This window comes from Microcaecilia unicolor, chromosome 2 (genome assembly GCF_901765095.1).
Source record: "Microcaecilia unicolor chromosome 2, aMicUni1.1, whole genome shotgun sequence".
NCBI lineage: Eukaryota > Metazoa > Chordata > Amphibia > Gymnophiona > Siphonopidae > Microcaecilia > Microcaecilia unicolor.
This window is the reverse complement of record NC_044032.1, coordinates 253,229,906-253,244,013: the sequence shown is the minus strand read 5'-3', so window position 1 is coordinate 253,244,013 and position 14,108 is coordinate 253,229,906. Positions and strand designations below refer to the sequence as shown.

The 14,108-nt window shown below is 45.8% G+C and overlaps 1 protein-coding gene across 1 annotated transcript in view; it reads right to left on the bottom strand.

Moving 5' to 3' along the window:
* Positions 1 to 10,594, bottom strand: part of LOC115462390 (chemokine-like protein TAFA-1) — a 62,224-nt gene extending 51,630 nt beyond the window's left edge. Inside the window, exons 1-2 of the mRNA XM_030192398.1 lie at positions 10,543 to 10,594; positions 6,871 to 7,025 (exon numbers count right to left, since the gene is read on the bottom strand). Coding sequence (XP_030048258.1) covers positions 6,871 to 7,015 — 145 coding nt within the window. The 5' untranslated portion in view covers positions 7,016 to 7,025; positions 10,543 to 10,594. The remainder of the gene's footprint in view (positions 1 to 6,870; positions 7,026 to 10,542) is intronic.
* Between the last annotated feature and the right edge of the window lie 3,514 nt (positions 10,595 to 14,108).

Sequence of the window (14,108 nt, the reverse complement as noted above, 5' to 3'; positions counted from 1 at the left end):
GTTTGCTTTTTCATTTGATGGTATTTAATAAAGAGAGTTTTAAAAATTGAAAAAAAATACAAGAAATGAATTTTGCTTCATTTTGAAACCAAACTACTCCATTTTGGGGTTTTTTTCTCTTTTGTTTAAAAACAAATGCACATCCCTGATTACCCTCTCCCCGAAGACGAGGCTTGGCAGCAGCAGTAAACAGTGAGGGTAGGGACTGGGCCATTGTGCATTTGAAGGCCAGGAGAGGCCTGGGAGCATGTGCTGGCTCAGTCCCCATGCCCACTACTTGCTGTAACTGCTGTTGTCAGATCCAGAGCTGACCCAAGGCAGAGGAGGAATGACTGATTCTGTTGGAAAGAGTTAGGGAGTGATGAGGTATATGGGAGGGTGGGAGGAAGTGATGATTATACAATGCTGGGTTCAACGTTAGAACTCACCCTCAAGGCTAAGCATCTTGGAATCACTGAGGATAATATGTTGAAATCCTTAGTTCAGTGTACAGTGGCAGTCAAAAAAGTAAATACAATGTTAGAAATGAGACAGGGTTTTTTTTTTCTTTGAAATTAAATAGAAAGGAATGAAAGATAAAATAGAAAATACTATAATGCCTCCCTATTTATCCAGTGTGTTTGTGTCTTGAGGACTGTATACAGTTCTGATCGCCACAGGGAGTGGGATAGGGAGAGAAAGGGATGGGTATGAGTCTCTGGGGAGCAGAAGAGGACATGATGAGTTCTGTGTGGATTGGGATTGAGAGAGGAAGGCACTGCACTATGAACACATACTCCACATCAACGTTCCTCAAAGAATCTGCAAGCACTTGTACTTTTTCAGAAAAAAAACATCACGAAACTCCGTAAGCTTTAAAACAGACATCCTTGTCCATGGCTCTGTTAAATGCATGCTCAGTGAAGAACAAGACTATTTTAATTTTTGATCTTATTCATCAGAAGAACTTGGATGAACTATGTATAACAGAATCATGGTTGCATGCATATGATCTGGTGTTTGCAAATCAATGTTGTCCATCTGGTTATTCTTGGGACTGAACTTGTAGAGAGTCCCGGTGTGGGGGTGGAGCTATTACTGATATTTCATCCTGGTTTGAATTTTTGCAAGTTAACAGTAGGTCAAATGAATTATATGATTTTCTTGTACTGGATAACTCTGGACTGGCTCTATGTGTTAACTTATTGTCCCCAGGGCTGCTTCAGGATAATAGATATTATTACTATTCTCTCGAATGATCTATCTAGACTGTATTTGGAGGATTTTAACTTGCCTTTAACTTGCCTAATGTGGTGCGGGATGATGGTTTACTTAATGCTTTGGCGGCTTTGTGTTTTAAACAACTACTCTCCACTTCCACCCATTGTGCATCATATGCTGGACCTGGTCTTTGTTCCTGATTCCCATAGACTGCCCTGCCGCCAGCACCGGCCTGTTCTCCCTACTGCAGCCCACCTCTTGACATAAATTCCTGTTTCCTCAGAGGCAGGGCGCAGTAGAGTGAAGAGGCCTCTGGTGCCGGCAGGCTTGCAGAAGGCAGCCAATGGGAATCACTGCCACCTACTGGAAAAGAATAGAATAAGGTAAACGCGGGGAAGAGAGTTGAGGAGGGAAAGGGGGAGATGTCAGATCAGGTAGGGGTGGCATCTCATCCCTGCCTTTGGCAGCAGATTGCCTTGTGCTGCCCCTAAGCTGGCGTAAGTCCTCGTGCCCAAAGTTGGACACAGGAATCCGCACTAGGTGCTGTTCCAGTGGCGTAGCCACAGGTGGGCCTGGATGGGCCAGGACCCACCCATTTAGGGCTCAGGCCCACCCAACAGTAGCACACGTGTAGCAGTTGGTGGGGATCCCAAGCTTGGCCAGCTGAAGACTTCCCTCTGATCGTAACGAAAATGCTACGCTCCATGATACTCAGTTTTCAGCGCATGCCTGCTGCAGACTGCCAAGGTGGAAAGAAGTGTTTTCCTGCCAGCTGAGATTTTTTTTTTTTGGTGGTGGTGGTTTGGGGGGGGGGGGGGGGAGAACACTTGGTGCCCACCCACTTCTTGCCTAGACCCACCCAAAATCTGTTGTCTGGCTACACCCCTGCTGTTCTATACAGAGTACTCATCCTGGAGCACCCTTTAGAAAATAGCATTGAAGGCTGATTTTTTCTGACACCCTATTCTTCAGCACCATTTACCGAATATGGCCCATAATGTCTGGACTTCCTCAAAGCTCTTCGCTTGTCTGCAATACTATTTAATCTTTACCTGGTACCACTGTGTTGGAGGTTGAAATTATTGGACATCCAGTATAAAATATATGCCGATGATGTTCAATTTTTCTTTCCTTTTGCTACAACTTTAGACTCTGCAATTGAGCGTTTGAGATCTAATTTTGGTGTTGTGGCATCATGGTCGAGTGATAACAAATTGGTTTTGAACACTACCAAAACAGAAATAATGGTGGTGTCTGAGGTATACAATATTCCTGAGAAAATCACCTACTTGGACAGGAAATTTCAATTGTTCAACAGGTGAAAAGTTTGTGAATTCTGTTAGATTCTGATCTTTCTCTTAAAGATCTGTACGGTGGTTGAAACATCTTTTTTTTAAAGTTGCACCTGTTGAACTCTGTCCCGGTGGAGGATTTTAGAACTGTGATACAGGCTATGGTTTTAACTAGTCTGGACTTTTGATAACTCATTATACGTTGGGGGCTCAGCGTCTGCTGTGAAAGTGAAAGCATTACAGGTCATCCAGAAAGCAGCTGCCAGGTTGATTGGCGGAGCTTCCCATACCTTTCTGTTGCTCCAGCAGTTGCATTGGCTTCTGGTGGAATGAAGAGTATCATCAAAATCTTACTACTGATTCATAAAGCAATGAAAGATGAGTTCTTCAGGTTTACAAGCCAGTTATAGCTTTCAGGTCACAGGAAGCCTTTTATTCGTCAGTTCCTTTGCTTCGTGATTTCCAGTTTTAGAAAAGTAAACTAAGAAAGTAAATTTTCTGTATGGGCCCTCGTGAGTGGAATAAACTACCTATACAGATTAGGACAATATTGAGCCGTGAATCCTTTAAAAAGTTTTTGAAGAGTCCCCTATTTATGAAAGAGTTTGTATGACAGGAGACATGAGGAACCAGTGCCAGTTTGGAGGGTGTGATATTGATGCAGCGGAACAGTTGAGATGACAGTAGTGATGCTGGATGGGGCTTTGGGATTTGAGTAGTCTGTAATTGTGCAGAGCAAGAACTTTTGTTAGGTTGACAATGTGCTGTGTTTGTGTGTCCACTACATTTTATTATGTGATCTGCATTGGTTTAAATTAGAATATAAATAAATAAACAAACCTAAAACATTTCCCACAAGAGTGCATTCCTAAGTATGTTGTTCCCATAATGAAAAAAACAGGGGGAAAGTCCTAAACAAATACATTTTATTTATTTATTTGCAGCATTTGTATCCCACTTTTTCCCACCTATTTGCAGGCTCAAAGTGGCTTACATTTGCCGTAATGGCGATTGCCATTTCCGGACTACAAATATGCACATGGTTTTGCAATCAAGTGCGTACATACATGGTGGAAGAATGCATTGTGATCTTGCATACATATTAGCACATGGCTTTACAATCGAGTGCGTAAATACAAGGTAGAAGAATACATTGTGATCTTGTGTATGTGTCGGCATTATGTAGTTGCTCAGGTGAGGACATTCGGGTGAGAGTAATAGGGCAGGCAACTGAGGCAGAGTGAAGAGCAGCGCTCGCTCGAGGAGACTTCTTCTGCTGGCGGGGCTTTGGGATCCCCGCCACCAAGGTATTTGTGGTTGCAGCGGTAGGGGGGGGGGGCGGTGGCCCTGAGACACTTCAAAACCATCCTAGCATTACTGCGCACAGGGAAATGGCTATTTTCTAAGTGTAATGTAAGTAATTGTTTTATCTGTATAAGCTCTGTCAATAACCTGTTAAAGGAAAGGGAAATTAGACTTGATATACCACCTTTCTGTGGTTTTTGCAACTATATTCAAAGTGGTTTACATGGTACTTATTTGTACCTGGGGCAATGGAGGGTTAAGTGATTTGCCCAGAGTCACAAGGAGCTGCAGTGGGAATCAAACCCAGTTCCCCTCACCCCGGATCAAAGTCTGCTGTACTAACCACTAGGCTACTCCTCCACAATAGTTACAACTATGTAATCATCTTTGTTATATAAAATATACATTTTCAGGGCACAAATAAGGTGCACATAAGGTGCACTGGCAGAGTTGTGTAAATGAGGTGTCCTGGAGCAGCAGGGGGAGGGGCGGCTGTGGTGCACAATTGAGGTGCATTGACAAAACTGTATGTGGGATCTCACTCTTTGAATTGCTGGGGTGCTGTGAGTTAGGACTGAGGTGTAATGAGAGAGTTTTGTATGGAGTATCAGTACTGGAATAGCAAGGGGTGCTGTGGGCAGGATTTAGGTGCATTGACAGAGCTATATATGGAGCCTGTCTTGGACTTGCAGGGGAAGCTGAGGGTCAGGATTGAGGTGCATTGACAGCTGTTTGTAGGGTTTCGGCCGTTGAATAGCAGGAGGTGCTGAGGGTCAAGACTAAGGTGCATTGACAGCGCTCTATGTGGAATCTTTGTCTTGGAATTGTAGGGGGTGCTATGGGGTAGGACTCAGGTACATTGTTCATACACATGTGTGTGTCAGTATTAAAATACTGTGATGCTCTCTCTTTAAAAGAATCATATTTCTGCCCACGTATCACAGCCCTCCCTCGGTGGACTATTAACATCTGCCCTTTATAAACATGGTAGTATTTCTGAGACACCTCTTGCCTGCTGGTGTTGGGCTGTTTTCTTCATCATTGCTGGTTATTCATCCTTCCTGCGCACCAGTTTCTCTCTCTCTCTCTCTTTCTCTCACTCTCTCTCGCTCTCTCATTCAGACTCTCTCTCTCTCTCTCTCTCTCACTGTGGAACATATTTCTGGTGGGAGTTCTGCAGTTTCCCTTCTGCTCGTGGGCAGCAGGCAGGCAGGCCTGTTCCAAGGAGCCCAGAGGCTCTGCCAAAGGACTGAGGATGTCTGCACAATGTGGGAAGCATGCAGCCTATTATACCATCCTTTTACCGACACCAATTCTGATTCCCAGTATAAGGGGCGAAGAACATAGGAGCCAGCTCTGTGGGTGCTGAGCACTCCCAATATTGAACAAGCTTCTTCACTGTGTCCAGTTAAACCATATTGTGTTTGACTCCCCCAATCATTTTGAAATGTTGGTGCCTAGGACGAAGAATTAGATGTGACATATAGACTAGTACAGAATCAGCAACTAGACTTCCTGTTCTAAAGAACTTTCCAGCTTTTGAAGCTCTCAACCGCTGGATCTACAAAACTGTCTGGCTCTCGAAGCTTCTTCTGCCTTTTCCAAAGAATGAACTTTATGAAATTCCGCTCTCCAGTCTTATGAACTTTCCACAACACCTCTCCCTGTCCTTAAAAAAAAATGTTTTTTTCAGTTGCCAGAACTTATCCTACCTGTTATAATGAACTTTCTGAAACTTTTGGCCTTTATCTCCAGTATTCTAAAGAACCTTCTAAAATAAAACTTCTCTCATTCTAGATAAGATGTTAATGCTCATGGAAATCCTCACTCATCAGCCCCTAAACTGTATCCATTATGTTCTAAAGAACTCTTGCACTCTTTCTGGACCTCGTCGTTAGAATGGCGAACGAATTGGGAAACCAAGTGACCAGAAACACATCAATCCTCATTTTGCATAGGACATTTACTCCAGAAAAGGAACATCTAAGCTGTGGTATTTAACATTAAATGAATGCAGGACCTTTTGCAAACTACATATTAAGGACATGCAGGAGTTGAGTACATATGTATTTACCAAAATGTACAGCAGAAATGGCTAATTTACCAGTGACATAGCTGCAGGAGGGCCTTGAGGCATAGGCCCCCCCTCCAAAACTACAGCACCCACTGAATGGCTGGTGGGGATGCTCAAGCCCTGCCAGCTGAAGAGATCTGCTGCCCAACCCCCATCCCACCCTCATGGTGGAAGGCAGCAGATCTCTTTGGCTGGCGGCGCTTGGGCATCCCTGCCAGGAAAGGTATAAATTTTAACATGCCGGTGGGGCATGAAAAGCAAAGAGGAAATGTGTGTTCCCTCAGAAGGGATTGCTGAGGAAATAAATGGAGACAGAGTATCAGGCAGGAGGGGCAGAGGGATAGAGGATCAAATAGATGGAGATGGAAGAGGAGGGGGAAGAGAGGATGGGGATAATTATGGAGCAGAAGATGGAGAGGCAAAGAGGAGGAGGAGGGGAAGAGGAAGATCCCCCCCCCAAATGGACGTCAGCTACCCCCCCCCCTGCACTTACACCTGCAGAAAAAGTTTCTTTATGTGGTTTTACAACCTATATGTGTACGTTCCGGCCAAGGCGCATGGAAGTGAAGGATTTTGGAAAACTACAGACCTTTGAATTTTTAGCCTTCTAGGTGGATTTTAAGGCCAGAGGGACAGACACAACTACCACCTCAAAACCCCATGCCCTAACGAGCAGCTTCCTCACACTTTCGCATGATTTGTCAGAAGGGTAAATGCCAAGCAGAATATTTTTGAAAATTCACATGTATTCCCTTCTAAAATGGAAAGCACATGCATATTTAAAATGTCTGCCCACAGTATGTCCACACCACGTCCACACCACAAGCCCTTGAAATATGTATGTGTTGTGGATATACACGTGCAAGTGATGACTTTTCTAAGATTGATATGTACATATGTATGTCCATTTATACAGGTTTTCACACGTGTGAATGCCACTTAACCCTTCAAAAGCGACCTCCATAATATGATAGCCAGCAGAAACTTCCGGACACTTACTAATGACTGGCAGCTGCTCGCCCTGGGATTGGAAATGGTAGTGATGGTGCCACTGGGGGCTAAGGTGCAGGTGCTGCCCATGGACATTCGACATCAGGAGAAGGAAGGCCCACCCGGTCAGGCAGAACCCCAGCTGCAGCCTCATGGCACGGGAGCTGTAGGAATGTAAAGGAAGCAGAGAATAAAAGAGAAAATCAGCTATAAAAAGTGATTTTTAGGATGGATGTGGTGAGACTCCTGGCTTTTAGGGAAGCTAGGGGGGGGGGGTGACTTTCTGTGTGATTGAAGGGAGCAATTACTTGAGGACAGGGGTTCTCAACCCAGTCCTCAGGACACACCTAGCTAGTCAGGTTTTCATGATACCCACAATGAATATGCATGAGAGATTTGCATAGAATGGAGGCAGTGCATGGAAATTTATCTCATACATATTCATTGTGGATATCCTGAAAACCTGGCTGGGTACTTGTATCCTAAGAACTGGATTGAGAACCACCGCTTTAGGAGGTTGCTGAGTTCTAGAGAAGTCTGTAACTTGCTGCATCCAACTGGTAGCACTATACCAGGGATAGGCAACTCCGGTCCTCGAGAGCCGCAGGCAGGTCAGGTTTTCAGGATATCCACAATGAATATGCAGGAGATAGATTTGCATACCATGGAGGCAGTGTATGCAAATCTATCTCCTGCATATTCATTGTGGATATCCTGAAAACCTGACCTGCCTGCGGCTCTCGAGGACCGGAGTTGCCTACCCCTGCACTATACCAATAAAAATAATAAAGATGTTCTCTCATGTTAAGAGTAGTCTATGAACCTGAAGGGCCTGTGACCATTACAGAAGTCTGGAACTGAGGATGGGTTGCAACTCTACTACTAATCATTTCTAAAGCGCTACTAGACGTACACAGCGCTGTAACTCACGTCTGCGACTGTGATTGGAAGCAAGGACTCTCAACCCAGTCCTCGGGACACACCTAGCCAGTCAGGTTTTCAGGATATCCACAATGAATATGCAGGAGATAGATTTGCATACCATGGAGGCAGTGTATGCAAATCTATCTCCTGCATATTCATTGTGGATATCCTGAAAATCTGACCTGCCTGCGGCTCTCGAGGACCGGAGTTGCCTACCCCTGCACTATACCAATAAAAATAATAAAGATGTTCTCTCATGTTAAGAGTAGTCTATGAACCTGAAGAGCCTGTGACCATTACAGAAGTCTGGAACTGAGGATGGGTTGCAACTCTACTACTAATCATTTCTAAAGCGCTACTAGACGTACACAGTGCTGTAACTCACGTCTGCGACTGTGATTGGAAGCAAGGACTCTCAACCCAGTCCTCGGGACACACCTAGCCAGTCAGGTTTTCAGGATATCCACAATGAATATGCAGGAGATAGATTTGCATACCATGGAGGCAGTGTATGCAAATCTATCTCCTGCATATTCATTGTAGATATCCTGAAAACCTGACCTGCCTGCGGCTCTCGAGGACCGGAGTTGCCTACCCCTGCACTATACCAATAAAAATAATAAAGATGTTCTCTCATGTTAAGAGTAGTCTATGAACCTGAAGAGCCTGTGACCATTACAGAAGTCTGGAACTGAGGATGGGTTGCAACTCTACTACTAATCATTTCTAAAGCGCTACTAGACGTACACAGCGCTGTAACTCACGTCTGCGACTGTGATTGGAAGCAAGGACTCTCAACCCAGTCCTCGGGACACACCTAGCCAGTCAGGTTTTCAGGATATCCACAATGAATATGCATGAAAGAAATCTGCATGCCCTACCTGCATTCTATGCAAATCTATCTCATGAATATTCATTGTGGATTTCCTGCAAACCTGACTAGCTAGGTGTGTCCCGAGGTTTGGGGTGAGATTCAGAATCTCTGGTTGGAAGCAATTTATTAGAACATCTTTAAAATTTGTTGTTACCAGAAAAATCAGATTGCCAGAAAAAAAAATCTGGAATAAAGTGTTTCTACCAGTGTAGCTCTGAATTTATTTGGAAGGTAGAAATCCGTGCTACCAATAATTCCCAAAGGGTTAATATTCTCTTGTGATGCTCCCTCTTCACACCTATCTTGTCTGGAAGTCTCAGGAGCTGTTTATAAAAAGCAGGAGGTGTGACAAAATCTTATGTTTTTTTTTTAAGTAAGTGGGAGAGTGGCAAGTGCTGGATATGTTAATCGGATGTGTCAGCGCCCTAGGCACTGACACCTGGGAGAGGGGGTGGGGGGGGGGGGGGAGAATAGTTTAACTCAGGGGCAGTTGGATATTATTTTAAAATACATTACAGAAACGGAACAAGATATTTCAAAGTATTGGATTAGCCTTCATACACTAACGTGTGTAGTGGGAACAATGAGAGAAGCACCTGCTCTTTTTCACTCACTACTCCACCACAAAACAGCTAGGGGTACAGGCGACAGGAGTGCAAGTTTCCTTCAGACACATGCAAACGCAGTCCCAAGCGATTACACGGTGAATCATGTGGAGAGAGAGAAGATCCTCAAATACCACTAAATACAGTCCGAGACCAAGAAAACGTAGCAGAGACAGACAAATTTTGGGGAGGGGGGAACAGGCTTGATCAAAAAGAACTGCCAAGTACACCCAGATAAGTTGCCTATCAAGTTATATCTTATTAACTCCAGAAAGAAGAAGCTCTCTGGCACAATGCAAGCACGACTAGCATCAGCAGTAAATTTGAGGTATATTACAGGCAAAGACAGTACAAGCTTCCCTCATAAAGTGGGCTCCACCAATTCATACCTTTCTTTTCTGTTTATGTGAGGGGGTTTTGCAGAAACTATTTGGTAGCTCTGTAGCAGACCCACTTCGGTTAATCTTTTGCAAAAATACACATTGTAATTTATTAACTGTAATTAATCACCAAAAAGTTAAAGATTCCAAAGGACAAGATTCTATTAATACATACATGCATTCACACATAAGAGAGAGTTATGCAATCTTCATGTCAAAGAGTGCCTCACATTGATATCGAGATCACATGAGCAGAGATTTTCATAAAAGACCCTCTAATGAGGTCTGTACTTGATCTGGTAGGCAATACTGGCTGTGACATCATCCATCCTTAAGCAAAGATCATAAGGCAAATACAATATTGTCAGCCCAAAATAGAATGTTGCACTTGTTAGCATCAGAATTCTCTGCCAAATCACTATGCCCTTTTTTTAAAATCTGTTTTCCTACTGTTAACACAATCAATGGCATATATTCAACAGAGACAGACCAAGTTTCTGTAAGTGAATATTATGTACTCACCGTTTTTCCTCAGAAGGCAGAAAGTTCTTCACAGCTCCCTAGATCAGAGCAGAAGGCAGGAGAGACAGAAATGCAGCCAGGGCATTTATGAAGAGTGATTAAAAACCAGGGGAAGGAAATCCAATGGAAGGCAGAGAGAAGCTATGGAAGCAGCAGCTTAAAGTTCCTGAAGGGTCCTGCCTGGCTTAGAAATACACAGGGACCCGTCACCTGTTTCTCCCTGGAGAGACCCACCTGTCTCCTGACTCTCTCTGTCTTTGGAAGGGAGACAGTGTGAGAGAGGACGGGACAGAGATAAAGAAGGAAGGTGGGGGGAGAGAGAAAAGGGAGTATATGTCTGTGACAACAGGAGTAAGTGTCCCAGGTTATAACCTACTGCAGGAATGTATTGCCTTTTCTCCTCAGGTCTCTTGCTTCTCGCAGCTCTGTAGGATGTGCCAGGAAGTGCCTGTTCTCCACCCGCCCGCCTCCTCTGTGACAGTGTATCTTACTCTAGGGTTCTTCCTCTCCATCTGCCTCACTGTCTCTCTCCTTATGCCTTTCTATCATGTTTCTCTCACTATGTATTTCTCATAAGTCCCTGCTCTTTCTTTATGCCTGTTTCTGTCTTTAGGTCCCTTCTTTCCCTCTTATGTCTTTGTATGTGTTTTTGTCTCCCTTACACATTCTTCAGCCCTCTATCCATTCTATCTTTCTCTCTCAGTCTCTCATTCTCTTTCTATGCTTAGGTCTCAGCCTTTTCCTCTGTTTCCATTCTCTCTATTTCTCACTCTGTCTTTTGTCACTGTCTTTCTCCCTTATGTTTATATTTCTTTCGCCTGTCTTCCTGTTTTCTTTCTCTCTGCCTTTATTTTCTATTCCCCCTCCTTCTTCCCCTATTTTCCTTTTTCCTCATTCCACCTCCCTCGATTTCTCATTGTGTACCATTCATTCTCCCTCTCTTTGATACTTCACAGTGTTCATGTTAGCCACTGTATAACAGGTTTTTCTAAATTCCTTTAATTTGTTAAAAAAATTTTGAAAAGAAAATTGTATTTGTTTTTTTAATCCTTCTCCTCTGCTTTGTTTTACTTCCTCTCACAGTTCCTCTCTCACAGGCCTTCTATGGAAACATGACCCCTAGAGGAAGTACCACAAGACTACTCCTAGGGGTCGCTGGCACCATTTTGGATTTGGGCACCAGTGAGGGCAGGATTGAGTGGGCATCATTCCTGCCCACACCACTAACCACCACCAATTCCATTAAGGTAGGCCCAAGAGGCCTTTGGGGGTGGAGGGGTTAGAGGGATTATTGTCTTCTTGGGATGGGTTGCATGGGTGGGAGGAGGCACTTCTGCCTAAGCCACTAGGGGGTGCTAGATTGACTGAGTGGTCACTTTGGGGGGGTTGCCCTTAAAGAGCATTTGGTTTTCACTGATATTTTGGCCAGAGCTGACCCCCTGTGCAATGCAGCCCAGGAGTATCGGGCTGCAGCTTGATGGTCTAATGCTCCTGGGTGGTAAAACAACCCCAGCTTTTATATTGTAAAGGATCTCAGTGACTCTAAGGGCCAGCGCCTCCCAGAGGACAGGTCCAAGTTTGTACGACTGGCGGGACCTAGACCTAAGTTTATGGATACACGGCATTACCGTCCAGGTCACTGGGCCTCTTTTCAGAGAGCAAGGTCTTCTCAGAGGCCTCAGCCCTTTTGAGGTGACAGGCGGGCCTTCCTTTCCGGTAACAGAACCCAGCCTGCAGCCAGATCCGCCCAATGATGGGGCCCTGGTACATCTCCAGCCGGTTATTGGGGGCAGGTTGTCCCTATTCCTTGTGGAGTGGACCAGGGTAACATCTGACGAATGGGTCTTGGAGGTTATCAGAGACGGCTACAATTTATCTGCCGTCATTTACTATGTTACTATAAGTTAGAATTGGCTCGTCCGATATTAGACTTTTTTCTGGAATCTCCTTGCAAATCTCCCGCCAAGATGCAGGTGGTTTGTCACACCCTCCTCAACTTACAATGATTGGGTGCTGTCCAGACTGTACCCCCAGCAGAAAGAGGGTGCGGTCGATACTCCATTTATTTCGTGGTGGCAAAAAAGGGCGGTTCTTGGCGACCCGTCCTAGATCTCAAGTGCGTCAACAGGTCTTTAAGGGTTCGGCATTTCTGCATGGAAACCCTCCACTCGGTGATTGCAGCGGTACAGCCAGAGGAGTTTTTGACGTCTCTCAATCTCAAAGAGGTCTATTTACACATTCCAATTTGGCCTCCCCACAGGTGTATTCTTCGCTTTGCAGTGCTCGGTTGTCATTTTCAATTCAAAGTGATGCCCTTTGGCCTAGCCACAGCGCCTCGGACCTTTTCCAAGGTTCTCATCGTAGTGGCGGCCTATCTCAGGAAGGAAGGGATTCAGGTCCATCCTTATCTAGATGACTGGCTTGTACGAGCCTCTTTCGAGGAGAGTCGGCGGGCAACCAACAGAGTGGTCGGGTTGCTTCAATCACTTGGTTGGGTGTTCAACTTTCCAAAGTGCAGTCTTTTGGCCTCCCAGACGCTGGAATACTTGGGAGTGTGCTTCAATACACGAACAGAGTTTGTTTCTCTTCCTTCAGCTCGAGCACGGCAGTTACAGGGTCAATTGTGAGCTCTGGGTTCCATGGCCTCCACCTTGGATGCCGTAAAGTGGGCCAGAGCTCACATGCGCCCCCTGCAGTGGCACCTTCTGAGCCATTGGTCTTCGCTTTTGGAGGATTACGAGGTGTGGGTGCCATGTTCGGCCCGCCTGTACACAATCATGCACTGGTGGTTCATTCAGAAGAATCTGGTGTCGGGCATTCCTCTGGCAACCCCAGAATGGAAAATCATGACCATGGATACGTCGCTATCTAGCTGGGGGGGTGAATTGCCTCCAACAGATGGCCCAGGGCATTTGGACCTCAACGGAGGCGTCTTGGTCTATCAAACGCTTGGAGATGCGGGCAATTCGTCTGGCCCTTCGGGAGTTTCTATCTCTTCTCCGCGGGTGCCCAGTTCGAGTTCTCTCGGACAATGCGATGGTGGTCACCTACATGAACCGTCAGGGGGGCACCAGGAGTGCACCACTGGCGCACGAGGCGGCTCTGATCTGCAGTTGGGCAGAGACTCCTCTCTCTCTCTTGACGGCGGCTCATATAGTAGGGTCCCAGAATGTGCAAGCGGACTTTCTCAGTCGCCACCAATTGGAGCCGGGGGAGTGGACACTCTTCCCTCTAGGCTTCGATCAGATAGCTGCCTGTTGGGGGATGCCAGTGATAGACTTAATGGCCACCGCATTCAATGTGAAGGTTCCCTGTTTCTTCAGCAGGGGAAGAGAGCTGGGCTCGGAAGGCATTGATGCTCTTCTGCAACCTTGGCCCAAGGGCCTGCTCTATGCCTTTCCCTCGTGGCCAATGGTGGGCAGGTTACTGACTCACATTGCCAGTCATCCTGGTCAAGTGATCCCGGTGGCCCTGGATTGGCCCAGACGTCCCTGGTACACAGATCTGGTCAGGCTCCTGTTCGATTGTCCTCTGCGGCTCCAGGCGCAGAACGGTCTCTTGCTGCAGGGACCAGTCATGATGGAGGATCCCTCCCCCTTTGGTCTTACAGCCTGGCCCTTGAAAGGGCGAAGTTGAGAAGGAAAGGGTATCCGGACACGGTTATTGCTACGATGCTGCAGGCTCAGAAAAGATCCACCTCGACAGCTTATGCTAGGGTGTGGCGTACCTTCGATTCATGGTGTGCAAGTTCGGGACTGTCAGCGGCTTCGGCTTTGGTATTGGTTATCCTTGCATTTCCTCAGGAGGGTGTACAGAAATCACTCTTGTTGAGTTCTCTTAAGGTGCAGGTGGCAGCTCTGGCATGCTTTAGAGGCCGGCTTCAGGGGGCGTCAATCGCCTCCCACCCGAATGTGGTTCATTTTTTGAGGGGCGTAAATCGTT